This window comes from Polyodon spathula, chromosome 2 (assembly GCF_017654505.1).
Source record: "Polyodon spathula isolate WHYD16114869_AA chromosome 2, ASM1765450v1, whole genome shotgun sequence".
Lineage (NCBI taxonomy): Eukaryota > Metazoa > Chordata > Actinopteri > Acipenseriformes > Polyodontidae > Polyodon > Polyodon spathula.
The window spans coordinates 17134612-17151252 of record NC_054535.1 but is presented as its reverse complement, the minus strand read 5'-3'; the positions used below and the strand labels follow the sequence as shown (position 1 = coordinate 17151252).

The 16641-nt window shown below is 38.8% G+C and overlaps 1 protein-coding gene across 4 annotated transcripts in view; it reads left to right on the top strand.

The window, feature by feature from the left end:
* Window positions 1-16641, top strand: part of LOC121330837 (lateral signaling target protein 2 homolog) — a 125078-nt gene that overhangs the window by 91406 nt on the left and 17031 nt on the right. For 2 of the 4 annotated variants that reach the window (XM_041277697.1, XM_041277687.1), the window contains exons 3-8: window positions 2899-3036; window positions 5602-5804; window positions 7968-8057; window positions 9094-9183; window positions 9522-9623; window positions 14254-15714. In XM_041277697.1, the coding sequence (XP_041133631.1) occupies window positions 2899-3036; window positions 5602-5804; window positions 7968-8057; window positions 9094-9183; window positions 9522-9623; window positions 14254-15714 (2084 nt within the window). The remainder of the gene's footprint in view (window positions 1-2898; window positions 3037-5601; window positions 5805-7967; window positions 8058-9093; window positions 9184-9521; window positions 9624-14253; window positions 15715-16641) is intronic. The other 2 variants (XM_041277714.1, XM_041277705.1) reach the window with 1 other exon arrangement.

Genomic DNA, 16641 nt, shown 5'->3' with positions numbered 1-16641 from the left:
ATGATTGAGTAGACTGTGCTCAGAGATATCCAGAGACTTCAATCTGTGCTTTTCAATGACTTTATCTCTGACTTACTTTGAAAGCTCCTTGGTCTTCATGGTTCAGTCTTTGCTTGAAATTCACTACCTGACCAAGAAACCTCAGAGATAGGTGCTTTTATTCTGAAATCATGAGATTCACTAATATTGCACACAGATAGAGGCCATTCAACTAATTGTGTGGCTCATTAAGGTCATTTTGTGCACCTGAATTAATTTAGGTTTGCCACAGTAAAGGGTTTGAATATTTATGCAATCATGACTTTTTCAATTTTTATTTCATATTAGTGATCTTTGCTTTAAATGTGTAGAGTAGGTTGTGTAGCAACAAAATGTGAAAACCTGTGAGAGGGTCTAAATACTTTTGCAAGGCACTGTATATATTGTGGTTATGATACACCAGTGGTTGTAAACCATATTGAACAATTCAGCTGTTGGGAGTAATTTCAGGACACAGAGGTTAAAACCAGTGCACACACATACAGAGATTGATAAGCGTGCAGCAAGTCAAAGACACATGTTTGTATACAATTGAGAGTTTACCAGACTGTAGTCAAATGCAATCTAAAACATCTGTAGGAGACTTGGAGTGCATGATAAAAGTTTGCTAAACACTGGTGCAAAATCAAAACGAGGGTCATATTCAGATTGACAAACAGAAGGACAGACAAAAGGACGCACTTTGCATTTAAGGGTCCCCATTTTTAGAATGAGGTCTCTCTGTTTCTCTAAGCAGAAACAAAAATTGAGAATGAAAGAGAACATATAATATTAAAGAGGAACATGTACAGTAGTTATGTCCTTTCTGCAGTGTCCAGGTTCCAAAGAAACTGCTGAAATCTGTTTTGTCCTGCCAAATGTGAGTAAAATTAATTTGGTGGTTTGCTTCGTGTGAGGTTTGTGTAATTTAATATAGTAATTAATCAGTCCCATAACTCTTGAGCCAACAAAATCTTTTAGTATCTGGCAAATGTGAATGTTAATTGTGAATAAACAAGGAAATAATACATCATCATAAACAATAAAAAAAAAAAAAAAAAAAAAAACAGAAAATAATTATCTGGAATAATTAGCATCAGTACTGTATGCAAAAATGAGTCCAATATTGCTGTCGTCATTAATTGTAGTGGCGTAAGTCCCCGCTCAGTCTGTTCCAAACCCCCGCCCTCTCCATTATCACTGTCACGGCATTGAGTGTGATGAATGCAGCTTTCATTTCAGTTTACACTGTTTTGGTGTCTTCAGCATCCACTTTCAAGTTGCAAAGGTGACATGTAGAGCTAGCAGATTGAACACCCATTTGCCTTATCATTTTTTATAACTTTATTAATGAATGTTTTGGGAAATAGGAATAGAGCGAGGGATAAGATTTGAGGCACTGAAGCTGCAAAAAATATCTTCACTCTTCCCTTGCTAATTAAAATCTTGATTCTGATTAGGGGTGCAGCTATCTACTCGGTGATATACAATATATTGCAATAGTAGAGCTCTATGCTTTCCTTCTGATGTTAGGAAGGGATCATTTATAAAGGAAATCTGTTGATACGTCACGCAATAAGTCACTCGAGTTCTTTACAGTTCGAGTTCTTTACAGCATGCAGCTGAGAAAGGTTGTCTTGCGCAGCTGGAACTGTGTTGAGCCTGCCTCGCTTTTATATAAGCAACTCTGTGTTAAAATGCAGAGGATTAACTGCAGTGCCAAAAAAACGAAAAGCCTGGCCAGGATCCAAGTGTAAAAGGAGTTGGCAGCAGTAATAAAAACAGGCAGTGGATAAGCAGCTTGGCCCCCAGCTGTGCCAGCTCTTGTGAGCACAATATTTTGGTTCATAAGATTATAACATGGACAGCTGTAAAACTCTTTTGTTAGTCATTATTGTGATACATGTGTGCCAGTGGCCTTGATTAGTTCTCTCTTTTTTCGATGAGTGTAGTGCTGCCGGTAAGTGACCCCGTCACTGGAAACCAATTCAAATTTTATGACAAAAAGAGAATATATTTACTGTATTTGGGATGAATCCACTGTGCTTGTTTCCAAAGTTGTCCTTCAATCTCTCTCCCAAGGAGTTGGAAGGACTGGACTGTTTTGGAAGCAAAATAGCCACAGCAGGTAATTCAGCATTTATGTTTTGTTTGTTTTGATTTTCTTTTTTTTTTTTTAAACCTTTGTTTGATTTTAGCCACGACACCTGGCAATTGCAACACTTCCCTTTTCGCAACATGGCCTTTTTTGATGATATTTTGCTGTCAATAAAATAGACAGGACCTTGGTTTAATGACTTTCCCGCAGTTTACTCCAAAGGGAAGAGTGACCCCTACAATACCACAAACAAGGGTTGTATCACTAGCCAACTAACGCTATTGGTGCTTTCTTACTCATTTCATTTCAACTTAAGATATTATCAACCCAAATTAGAGCTACTGTTGACTCCTTATTTAGCTACAGTACATTGCACCTTCCTTGGGAACCCTGCTGACAATATCACTTGTGACTTGCCAGTCTAAACCTATAATTGAACTTGAAATGTTTAGAGCTAGTTTCTTAGACCCTGCCTGATTAGCAGTAATCTTGAACTACCTTACCTAAGATAACATTAGCTAGTCCAGGATTGGTGCTAATGGGCTGGCTGAAACCAGGCATGGAACTTAAAGTGCCACACTAGAGTGTTTCGTCTGAGACTGAATTTCAGGTTGTCTGTTTTTATGAACTGCTTTTTTTAATGTGTTTTTTTTTTAATTATTATTCTCATGTCAAATGTACCATTGTGCAGTAGATGAACGTCTGCTTTGTGTGTACTGCAGAGAAATTCTTCAGGACAGTGTTTCATCATTATTGTTATTTTGTTCTTCATTTCGTTTCAGGATAACGTGTTAAACATCATAAACCAAATCATGGATGAATGTATTTCCAGCGACCGGGCGAATCGGGACTTTTGCGTGAAGTTCCCTGAAGAAATAAGGCATGACAACCTGGCAGGGCAGCTCTGGTTTGGGGCGGAGGTACAGTACAATGCACTCATATTGCAGGTTGAGGTTGAGCAGGTTGAGACTACACAGAATTTTGATAGAGCTGTACAATATAACCGTGAATTAACCTACTGTACTGGTATCTGATTCCTAAAATTATGGTTGACAATTAAATTACCTTATTGAACGTGTGTTTAAAATGTTAATAGTGTGACTGCAATAGATTATTTTAGGATGGGAGATTTGGCAATGTGCTCTACAACGTTCATAGACTATAAGCGTTCTTGGACCTCGCAGACACTTTCTCTGATTTATTGTGGTGAACAAGGCCTTTCTCAGTATTGTACTCTCTACAGGCTTGGCATTGGTGCTTATCCTCCATTCTTGTCTTCTGTTGACTTAATGATATCCGTTGCAAAGTAATCTTACTGCCTGGTACTTTAGCTTAACAGAGCTTACTTAAGTGGTCTCTTAAAATTAATTATTCTTGCCAGCAAAATCACTCTACATCAGGCCCACGATAAGCAAACAGATCTCTGATTCCTCATTAATACCCATTGTTTTAATAGACAGGAAAAATAATTGCGTGTGAAAATCTCGAAATGCAGTCCTTTTTAAGTATATATCTTAAAATACAATTATCCTATTGCAATTGCACAAGCTGCACACTTTAAGCCACATAAAATGTCATTGGAAAGCTGTATTCCTGCAGAATTTGTATGGGACTTCCTCCAATCCTTTCAAGTCCAAAGGAATTAAATTAGCCTCCCGATTTTTAGTTAAGGGAAAATAAATCCAGACTACTGATTGATCTTAATTAGCTGCCCTAAGGCTAATCAGGTAACCAGCAAAGGTGTCATGGTTTATCCTGCCGCTGTTGCACTGCACGTGTCCAGGAATGAAATCTCTGCACTTGGGGAAACCTGATATTAGCTGTACAAATCGGATTTTAAACCTCTTCCCTGTGGATTTCAGCAATATATCAATGGTATGTGAAGGTCAGCCCTGTGTGTTGTGAGCCCCCTGCAAGAGGTTTTTTTGTACTGTCATGCTAATGATTTCATCCACAAGGCATTTGTGTAGCCTGAAATATTTTCTATTACTAAGAGACACTTCTGAGTTGGAGCTAATGGAGCAGATTTTTTTTTCTTTTTTCATATACTTGTCTTGATATACCCTGTGATATACATTGTGTATTTTTTTTTAATATTAGTCTGAACACATACAAATTTGCAACATTAGCAGTAGCCCTGTGTTTTTTGCCCAGGAGTAAAGAGCATATATGTTGGTCATTTTTAGAATAGGCAGGGGAGTAAACCCATTGAAAATGAATACCAGTCATCACTGATCACTCAACATTCACAATCGATGAGGATTAGAGAGCGGATCAGATCTTTGCAAGTCCCAAATTCCTAAAATTCTCTTCCCTCTGAACCTGAACCAAGTAACAGGGTAAGCAGATCTCACCCTGCAGCATGTAATTGCTGTAACTAATGCGTTGTGTGTTCTTGATGGTAGTCTTTGATTTTATCATAGTGGAAAGGCCTAATTTCAAGGGGTTTTCAGAGCTCAATACTAAGTTAGGTAACTAATTAATGAACTAATTACACAATCAGATATTACAGTATTCCAAACAGTTGAATAATAACCAGGTACGGATACAGTAATGACTTTGCTTAACAGCCACTTCGGTCAATATACCACTACACAATTAAGGCAACTTACAGTATTTACAGTCCTGATTTCTTCATATTGACCTTCAATATTAAGGGCATCCCTCTACACTATAAAGGCCACTGTCTTCTAACCTCTGTTAAATTTACCTCTGTAATGAGACCAACATGTTGTAAACTACCAAACACGTGGACGCAATATGATGTAACATGTTTAATTTAGAATAGAAATAAAACCGATTAGAAACTAAAACAGTGCATTGCATCCACTGAGTTGCAGCAAGAAAATGGTTAAACTGGTCAGTGACAGTTACTCTACATAAATTGGCTAAACTTATTACATTTAAAGTAATGAAAATCATATGATATTAATTTAATACAAGATATTAAGGCTACTTTTTGTTGGTCCTGTGACTGAATTCAATACAGTAGCTAGGGTTCACAGTATTACAATTTTTAAAGCCACAAAATGAAAATGATCCATATTTATGTAATAAATTATGTTCATCTGTATTGTATCAGAGATATGAGATGGTGGGCAGAATTGCCAATTATATGCAGACCTTAATGGTGGTCGTTGCTATAAAATCATTCCAAAAACAGTTCCAAAGACAAAGACTTCTCGTTAAAAGGTTTATCTATGCGGTTACAAATAGATTATTAATTCCAAACTGTTTCAACACAAACTAGAGCTGACAGCATTTGATATTACCTGGGTAAATTGATAAACTGTTTGACTACATGTCTTTGTCAGTGTCAGATGTGTGTTTTCATCTTGACTTGATGGATGAACTACAATTCAGACTTCCAGTACCCGAGCTCTGGATTCCTAAGCTAGAACCCTACACCTCTACATTAGTTCACAGTTGGCATTAACGTTCACAGCTTGGTGTCTCTCTGATCTGACGTTTTTTTCCTTGTGCAGTGTTTAGCGGCTGGCTCGATCATCATGAACCGGGAGATTGAGAGCATGGAGATGCGGCCCCTGGCCAAGGACCTGACGCGCAGCCTGGAGGAGGTGAGGAACACCATGCGAGACCAGTCCCTGCGCGACCTCAATCTCCACACCGACAAGATGAAGGAGTCACTGCGCCACTTTGACAGCCTCTTCGCAGAGTTCGAGCTCAGGTGAGCGCAGCGAGCACCTCCAGACTACAAGTGTCATGTATATAATGATAGAGTACATATCCACATTTCAAGTGCTAATAGTAATTGGAGCATTTTGCATTGAAAATATAGGCAAAGTCAATGCTCTTGGGGTGTATGTAATTAAAAAGTTTAATTCCGTATACAATATGAAATGCAGTATTTCTGCTTTCAAACAAACCTGGTGAGGTTAATTGTTATTCCCAGGGAAGTTTCTTTATGATTACAGCTCTCTACCCAAAATGGATTCACGGATTACATTTGCAGGGATATGAAGAATACATTCACATTGTTATAACTGTCCATCTATGCCGAGAGGTACTGTATATGTTAATGATCCAAACAGAAGATGATCTCAGTATCATTGTTTTCCTGCTGGATTAATTTATTTACCCCCAAATTAACATCACAAAGTATAATAAAACACATTGGAAGTTCTTGGAAAGAGCTGGCTTACACCTTCATTCAGAACCGCCAATGCTCAAATCAAAAACAGACCCCAGACTGTTGCTGTATTCTTATGGTAGCGCTCCGGAGCAGACACCAGTAGATCTAAATCTGCATCCTGCCTGTGGACTGGTGCCAATTAAAAAGTTTGATTATTTCTTAGAATGGAACATCTCTCATTCTTAGGAATTAGAAGGAAATATTTTAAAGTGTAATCAAAACTTTTTATATTCATAGGATCCTAATGATAGGGTTTTTATTTATTTATCTTAGAAATTAGTAACTAGTAATATATTTACTCAGTATAGCAGATCAGCACATCTCTTCATTGTTGGGCTCTGCTTATAATCAGCTGATGAAGTCTTAAAACAAATCTCACATGATGCCAAGGCATATACAGGACCCCTGTGTGTACAACGTCAACAGTGTGTTGGAAGATGCTTTCACGTGGGACTAGAGTATGTTCTGGGTTGTGGCTGTTTGACACATGCACAATAAGCCGTTTTGAAATTTCATAAGCAGAATAAGTCTGAACACAATTTGGGGGGAAAAAAGGGATAAATGGGATGAGTAAATATAAACCAGGATTTTAGCTGCTGAACAACTCAAATGCACCTTTGGTTCTCCATGGAGCTTAATTCTATTATCATCCAATTATTGATATGAACACAATAGATTAAAGCCTTGCTCTCCAGCATTACATCAGGGGGCTTTTCATTTTCATAGCTTAACTAAAGCAGATGAAAGGTCCGGTGATGTTAATCTGCAGTGGCACGCCTGAAGTTTTGCCTGGAGAGATGCAGCGATGATGTGAGCCTTCATTATGGCAGTGCCCCCAGCGAAGCACATCTTTGAAAGCTAAACGTTTTACCTCAAAGCTTTGTCTGGGCGAGTGAAGTCAGTACTCCGCTTGGAAAAAAGGCATTCACTATGGTGTTGAGACAGAAAAACTTTGATCTGTTAAGACCCAACTTGACAAAGTTCAAAGACCCGTTAGCTACGAGGAACCAGATGAGCGTCAAACATTTTCTTATGTTCTTACCTGTGCTTTCAAAGATCCTCATGACTAAACAGTACACTGTCAAGCAAAATACAGAGGTGCTTAAAAGTTTTGACACACTCCTATGTTTTCAGCACAAATATTGTGTCGCTAGTGTTACTACAGTTAAGGAAATGTCAATATGTGTGTTCTACATATGAAAATTCTTCTCAGCACTAATCACTTTCAATGAAGAACTATTGTGGGAAAAAAAAAACAGATGAATGTGAAGTTACTAAAATATTTAGTTTCACGTCTTGCCTAATCCTTTTGTTATAACTAATTTTAAATAAAAACCAATGAGGCTGAAATTGATTTTAGAGAATAGAAAAGTTTGTCTCGGGTCATTCCAAACTGGTATGATGTCACAGACAGCTAGTTTCTGGTTGATGCACATTGCCAATGATATCACCAATAATATGTCATGTATTAACATTTTCAGAATGTTAATACATGACATAACAACAATGTAGTGTTGCTTTCAATTAACTATTTACACAGACAGCTAGAAAAGCTTAGGCAAGCACAAGGGAAAGCTCTAGCTTTGTCAGTGTCCTTGTTTGGAATGAGGTTGGACAGAATGTTTGGGGATGAACATTCTTGTATCTTTAACACACTAATGATAGCGTTTCTAACATTGATTTTGCCCATATTCTTAGTTATGTGTCAGCAATGGTACCTGTAAAGACACCTAAAGAATACTACGTTCAACAAGAAGTGATAGTGCTCTTCTGTGAAACAGTGGAAAGGTAAGTCAGTTTGGTATCGTCTTCTTAAAGAACATATTTAGCATTATTGCTTTGGATCAGGGGTCACAAAGTCTTGTAGCTGTTTTAAAATGTGTGTTAACTTCAGTGCCGTAACATTTCATAAACATTGTGATTTATTTTTTGGTGATTTCTACAAGTGTCTTTATAATCTTTGTTAGATATAATACTTTTGTATTGTATTTGTAAATCTTGTGTGTTGACCAGTGTGGCTTATCCTGCTATACTTTTAGGCTGAGCGTTTTAGGCATCCAGTTGTGGTGAAACCTAGTGTCTTGCCAATCCATGGCTATAGTTTCTATGAATGAAATGACATCTCATAGCGAATCATGTCATCATTTGCATATTGTTGTCTGAGCCAATTAGAGCGGTGTATTTCATGTACAAGAGGACTTATGTTTCTCTGCATCAGTGCTTTATAACAACCCTTTATATAAAACAAGAGAGATCTGTTTTTCCAGAACCAAAAATGGAAACTCGTACTGCAAATTACTTAGCTTGGATTTGTTTGAGAACAACATTAGAGAGTAAATTTCTGAAGTAGAGCTAATTAATCTGATTCCCACATAATAATTAATAAAATGTTGTTTAAATAACTCTAAAACCTGATAGAAATACAGCAAGCAAAACTCAGAAGCATGTTGTATAACATTATACCTGCTGCCTATGCTATTGAAGGCTCGCGGAAACCACTTGTCTGGCTGTGGTGAAACTGTGGGAGGCATGTGTGGTATTTCTGACCGAGGAAACTACTGAAGGGAGTGCAATCAGATCAATATGTCTTCAGTTTCCATTCTGTTGTTGATTTATGCACAGCATTGTCAATGAAAAGACACCAACACACCACCAGGAATTTTACAAAACGAGCAAGCAACACCTTCAGTGGTCCTCACTTGTAACATTTATTTTCCTTGACAAAAATGGTACAATTTAAACTGGAGTACAAAACTTGATAAATAGAGGGTTTTGTATGACTTCTCCGTTGCACTCCCAGTGAAATCATCTTCTGCTTTAATAGGGCACTAAAGCTTGGATACCTTACACAAGACATGATTGATGACTATGAGCCAGCACTAATGTTTACAATTCCAAGACTAGCCATTGTATGGTAAGTACAAGAGTTTGGTATGAGTCTGACCTGACACTTGGAATAATTATAATAGTATTTCAGAACTCTCAACAATACTGTCAGCCCTCAACAGTAAAAAAGTTATTCTGGTTGAAGTTTATCAGATACATTTTTAGCTTTAATGGGGTTGGTGTCGACAATAACCACTGTTTCATGGTTATTTTTGAAAGTTGGACAATAAAAAAAAAAAAGAAATTGAAATACAGTGCCTGTATTAATAATCTCTGCTCTGTATGCAGAATCAGCTTTGGGAATTGCCAACAACCTCCTACAGTGTGATATTGGCACTAAGCAGTAATTGTCTGATTCTGTTCCAGTGGGCTGGTAGTTTACTCTGATGGACCACTGAACCTGGATCGCAAGCCTGAGGACATGTCCGAGCTCTTCAGGCCATTCCGCACCTTATTGAGAAAGATCAGGTAGGAGCTTCTGCAGGATCCAGTCCGCATGGACAGACTAGTTCTGTGTACTGATAACTGATTCTTGCTTGTCTGTGTACAGGTGTTTTATTAAACACTGTATACTAAACAGCACAGCCTTGCTGATTTTAAAGCCCTGAGCTTAAACTAAACTAAAATAAAAGCCTCAGCATAATTTAAAATGAGTTTGAATAATAGAGGTCTTACTGTTCTGTACTGTAAAAAGGTGATTGATGTGCGCCTAGTAGTTGTCGTAGCTATGCGCAGTTTTATTCTTCAACATTATTATTCGTTTAGAATTTGCAATCTAATTCACTGTAAGTCAAGTAGTCATTAATATTTCAGAATTAAATGTAATAATTAAAAGTTAAACTTTATAATTAATCAACAAACCACATTTTAGATGCAGCATCGTGTTTTTGTCATTGTTTTTACTTTTTTTTTCTTAATTTGTTAATCAGTCCATTAAAATGCTGAGTGTTTCAGACAGGACCACCTTCCACGTGCTTGGCAGTTGACAAATACAAAGAGTTGTCAGGTCTGTCTGGTTGCTAAGTGATGTGTCTCTAATGAACCTTGCTGGGATCTGAGAGATGCAGCTGATGGATGATGATAGTAATGTCATGATTTTCATCTCGGTGGGATTTGAACACCAATCCATGTGACAAAAACCACAGCTGTTCACACAAAGTTCAGATATTTTGTTTTTCTTTTTTTAAATTCACATACATTGTACATGTCATCAAATCCCTTTCTATCAAATGAGTATCATATGCAAGCCTTCATTTTTTTTTATTTTTTCAAAGAATGAACTTGCTGGGATTTGCTTATGGGACCAGTGTTGCATGCTTTCATTTTTTTTCATTCAAGGGCCGTAGAGAAGGAGCAGCTTGAAATGTCCTTGTTGTAAGCTTTTACCTAAAGAGCTCTGCCTCAGAAATGAGTGCAGGGACAGGGCAGATTGAACCCATAGCTCTCAAGAGCTGGCATCCGGAGCAGTGCTACTTGGAAATAAATGACATCCAAGTATGGCTTACTCGTCAGTGCATTTCATATAGAGTGAAGAAGCGATTTGGTTTTCTCTCTAGCTCTTTCTTACATGTTCTCTCTCTCTCTCTCTCTCTCTCTCTCTCTCTCTCTCTCTCTCTCTCTCACTTGCGCTGTTCCTGTCACTCACCCACACTTTCACTCATGCATACATTTCCTCACATCAAAGACGTGTGTTTTTATAGAGGCCTGTGGCTAAGTGCCCACCCCTGTGTGTATTTTGTGTTGTGTGTTAATGTTGGTGTACAGTCATTGGTACACGGGATATAAACTGGTCTGTGTAACACAAGTGTTTAAAATGTATATTTGTATTTAGGCTCAAGGATTGCACAGCACTTCACGTGCAAGTAAAATGTAATAATATGTGAGCACGGGGAATTGCACTTTATTAATTCACATGCAGTTGTACTGCGACTCCAATTGAATGATTGATTAGCAATCGAGTCTCGGTACAGCTGCATAAAAGCAGCATGATTTTACTCACTCTGGGTTGTGTGTTCGGTGAGTGGAGAACGGGATTGGAGACGGAAGTAATAATAAAATAATAATGTAAAGTAAAATAGAAGCTCACCGTGTTTGTCTGTGTAGTCTGTTTTGTTTGTCAGTTTGTTTTGGCGAAAGTGCCATGTCCTGTGTTTTTTGTTTGTTACAACCTTTTTATTTTCTGTTCTGTTAATTCATTAATTGCTGAGCAGTACCAATCACTCAGCTCCACCCAGCTGCACCTCTCTCTTTGTTTATTTCCTGGTTCCTGTTTCTGGTCTGACGTCCCCCACTCCGGCCGTCTTTGTGACAAGGCCGCACAGTGTTTTCTGAACTTCTTGAAAGGTGTATTTTAACCCTTAATATGTAACACAAGGGCTTTTGTCAGACCAGTAATCAGATCTGGTATTTATTTATTTTTATTTGGAAGGTGTTATTGGTAATATTTTATAAATATGGCATGCTTATTTTATCAGTCTTATTAAACATATTTTTTATTTACTCACTGTCTCCGCCACTCATAATTTCAGTGTTACCGGATGATAAAGACTGACACCATTCCTAAAGCTTTAACTCATTATAAACCTTAGTTAGGAGTTAAATGGCTACAATGTTGAGCTCTGCTGCTGTTTAGATCATGAAAAGGATTATTAGGAGAGCAGCACCTCACTTATGACCCACTCTTAATTGCTGGTGATGCCCTGCACCTCCACCTGTCTGATCTAATAAGGATGTGTTCCTTGGGGTAGTTGGGTACATCTCATCTATCAGTTTGTGTATCAATCAGTTTGGTGTCACAATTTATTTTCAGATTCCATTTTTTCCATGTATTTTATTTGTATTCTTTTACAGCTGCGTCTATGTGGGGCTCCAGTGATTTATAGTTGAGAATATTGAATATACTGTACACTGCATATGAACATAAACACTATGTACTTTACACAGTGTAAGGTACTGCATTTGTACTGAGAATTTAAAATGGCAGAACATGAATTAGAGTAAAGTATCATTAAATGTCCTATAGCATCAATCCAGTACACTGAAGTCTCCACTCAGAAAAGCCTTTAGGCAGTGATTATAGATTTACAACTGCTACTCACTTACCAGGCATTCAACAGCAGATGCGACCTTTGGTTACAGTTTTGGAACAGAAATGTTGTTCAAGGGACATGTTTAAAGGTGGCAGCCTTAGCAGTGAGTTAGATTTTTAAGTTGCCATAGATTGTATTGCCAATCGTGATTCCCCTTGTTACATTGGGCCCTATTTACAAAACTTCAAGGCCTGTTTTAGGGATTGTTTTAATATTCAGTTCTTTAAAAATTGAGAATAAACTTGTAACCTTCTCAAAACAGTTAAAAAAAAAAAAAAAGTAATTAACAAAACATTCCTTCAAACAGTCCTAAATGTTTAGCAATGAAAGTCAAACAGAGCAATGGCCCTGTAATCAAGACCAAAGATATTGTGTGTTTTGTGGAAATGCAATAAAAACAGTTCCACTTTCAGCTCAACATTAGGGATTAAGAGTAGGCAGAGCAGATGGATAGGTCTGAAAAGCACACAACACAGTCTTGGGACATGAATAACTGAACCCAATGCTCACTCACTATGAACTAAACACACTGGGAGTGGGCCAACCGGGATATATTAAAAACCATGTTCTCCATGGATTCTACATGATTCACATGGATCATTTGATTCTTTATTTCCTTAAAATTAATTCATTAAAAAAAAAAACAGAACAGAAAATTAATTGACAACAGTTAACACAGTTAGTGAGGGCTTGCATATTAGAACATGCAGCTGTTCCTCTTCCCTTAAGACAGTTACTGTCCCTATACATCATCTTTATTGTAACTATAAAGATACTGGTAGTATATTTACTAATGCTAAAAGAAACATATACAATTATTTGACAGTTTTCATCTCTTTTTCATGACATGGATAGAAACAAGACTCCTATTTCATAGCAGTTTCATCCATTCCAGGTTTTAATATGTGCTTGATTAGCCCCAGTGTATAGGTAACACGGTCAGAAGTGTCTGATTCAACTCATAGTAGAACTAGAAATGGATCGAACTGCTATGCAATGGGGGTCTTCTTTCCATCCCTGCATGACCACAGTGGCTCTGTTTGAGTCCCTTCTATACTGATGAAATCCTTGATCTATGTCTGCTGGATTTGCACTGGTATTGTCCAGATTTAAACAGCCTGATGACATTGTACACATTATGTAAATTGGGCTTCTGTATGTGTTCCCTTTAAAACAGTTAGACGACAATATCGACATACCTTATACGGTGCATTTGAGGTATCTAGTCTGTTTATTGAAATTAAAATACTGTGATGCATTTTATATTTTATATTATGTTTTTTATTTTTTATTTTAATGTTTAATTTATGGAAATAATAAAGAACTTAAATAAATAAATAATCAAATAAATAATTACATTTTTTTTTATCTCAACCAAATTATTTTTATCACTTTCGCTGATATTTTTCAACTGTTTTGAGAAGATTAGTTTATTCTCAGTTTTCAAATAGCTCTTTAACCTTAGAGAATATTAATAAAGACTCTTTAAAAACATACCAAAACAGGCCTTGAATAGGGCCCAATGTTATGAGAGGAATCACGATTGCCAATACAATCTATGGCAGCTTAAAAATCGAACTCGTTATTCATAAGGCTGCCACTTTTAAACATGTAAGCGCCTCAGTTTAGCTTACTTGTAATAAACATTTACAAAATCCATAAACTACGAATTAATATTACTCAGCAGACTAGTAAGTGTGAAGCAATATCTTCTATCCAACTAAAATGACAATACATTAATTTAATACAAGTATCTTTTTTCTTGACAAGGTCCCATCCATTGTTAAACGGTGCAGTTCATGTAGCTTTACTGCAGTAAAATATGTGAACGTGGTAGCCTTAGTCAATCATTTGGGGCAGAGACTCCTGTTGACTATTATAATTCAAGTCAAGCATCTACTGTATAACGACGTGGGCTATTACGAACTTCACATTGCATATATTGCTAATTCTAAGTGTCATGGTAGACACTTGGTAAACTATTACTAATGTTTTATTGTGTTATTCAGGGACTTGCTGCAGACCTTGTCAAAAGAGGAGCTGTTCACACTGGAGCGCAACCTGTGCATCTCACAGGATGGGGAGTTCCCAGTGGTGCAGGCCCTTCCCGAGGCGGTGGTGCTGCCTTCTCTTCCTCCCCATCTCCTTCCAGTCCCTCCCACCAGTGCCGCGAGCCCCTCTGACCCTGAAGAACCACCTGCCTCTCCAAGAGCAGGGGGGCAGGACAGGGGAACAGGGGACCAGCTGCTTTCGGGGAAGGCGGAGAAAACGGAGGCCGAGCTGGCCTGCTCCATGCAGTACGACGAGCAGGAGCTGCAGCAACTCAACATGATGGTGCACAGAGTGGGTGATGAGATGTCCTGCCTACTCTCCCCGCCCAGCCTGTTCCAATCCCCGGCTCACCGAGGGGGGAGCAGCGGCAACTCCAGCACCGAGGCCTCGCCAGGGAGGAGGCCGTCCGCCCGGACCAACAACAACAACAACGACGAAGAGGAAGAGGACCGTGTCTTCTTTATGGATGATATAGAAGGGTCCGGTGAAGCCCTGGCTGGGATGGATGGCAACTCCTCCTCTTGTGCAATGAGAGGTGTCCACTGTAATCAGCAAGACACCAGAAAACCTCCTCTTCAAGTCCAGAGAGAAGCTGACACAGCAGTGGTGCAGAATGGTTGGCCAGGGGCCTCTCTGGTGGAGGCAGCCCTGAGACTAAACAAAGTAAGTAACACCAAAGCACTGCAACAGCCACCAATTCCACCACCAGCAGCAGGCACCGACAGCCAGAGCATTGCACACCTCCCCTCGGAAGGGCGTGAGGACCTCAATGGCTGGGAGACAGGCACTGAGGACGTGGAAACCGCAGAGATGATTGCCCACAGGACTGGCGGGATGAAATTATCTGCCACCGTCATCTTCAACCCCAAATCCCCGACCCTCTCCAATCTGACTGTGGAGGCTGCTGCAGATAAACTCCTGCTGTCTCCTGCTTCTCATGAGGAACCCCCGTCGGAACTTCCCTTTGAGGGGCCTCACAAGCTAAATGGCTTGGCGGCTACGAACTGTCTGATCAATTCCTGTGTGTGTTGTGGGAGCTGTGAGGACAGCCGCGAGGATGGCATGGAAGCTTCGGGGAACAAGGGCAAGAGGATGACATCCGCCATGGTTATAGACGCTGCCAGCAGTTTAGTGAACAAGGAAATGGATCCTCTCGATAGTAAACTCGACTGCACATCGCCCATACAGGAGGAGGTGAAAAATGAGCAAAAGTGCATCAAGTGCCTGACACACACCTCAGGGACACAGGCCATGACTGAGTGTGTCCTGCAAGGGGATACAGGGGCCTGTAGCCACCAGAGTCAGATCGAGAGACGGCGGCAGCCCAGTGGGGGAAAGGAAAGGAAAGTGGAGCTGAATGACAGGACAGCGAGCAACAGAGAGGCAGAGGAACATGTCACTATGAAATCCAGATCGAGGTGAGAGGATGTTTTCTGCCATTTTTGGTGCAAGTAATTTAGTGTTAGAAATTTCAAGGATATTTTGGAGGCAGTTGGGCCTTTAGGTTTGAGAAGAGAGTTAAAACTGTATCGGGTGTTTTTGAGTCTCCCAGCTCAACTGCAAAGCTGAGCTGTTCAACTAGCTGAAACACAGTTGCAAGACAAATTTGGGGATACTGTACTTGCATTTTCACAGCAACTTTATTGATTAAAAAGTGTTCTGACGTTTCTAAACGTACAGTACTACAGTGTTCTTACGCAGACTTGACATTTTTGTATATGTTTGTTTTACACTGCAAGCCAAGAAAAATAGTGCAAATAACTTCTGTATTCGTTTACATACTCTGTCAAGTATTACAAGTTGCCCACTCCGTTCTATATTGAGGCATCTGCAGGGCTCTCTCATATACCAGAACTTTTGTGTCGTGTAGGCACAGATACATTTATTCTGCTTGAATTGAATACCTACAGCTCTGGCCAAAAGTTTTACAGCATCTTGAATTTTAGGATTGAGACATAATAAAAAATAAACAGCATGAACATACTTTAGATCTTTTTATTTAACATCATGTAATACAATTTTTTTTTTTTTTAAATTGCAAAATGATGTTGCAAAAATCTACCGGAAGCCGTAATATTTTTTTGTGAAATATATGGAAAGCTACAAAGCATGTTAAGGTAACATTATTCAGCATGTTTCATTCGACTATAAAGCAAATTTTGTTAATTCTATAGGGTGATAGCTGTAGATCCTGTAGCTGTGCAACACCGTCAGTGGTCATGGCAGCATCCATATAAAAACGGTCCTCATTCTGTTACTTGGAGCACTGTTTGTACAGATAGCGAGAGCAATAACTAGGTGACAAGCATTTAAATTTGTTGCAGAATATACTTACACAAGGACAG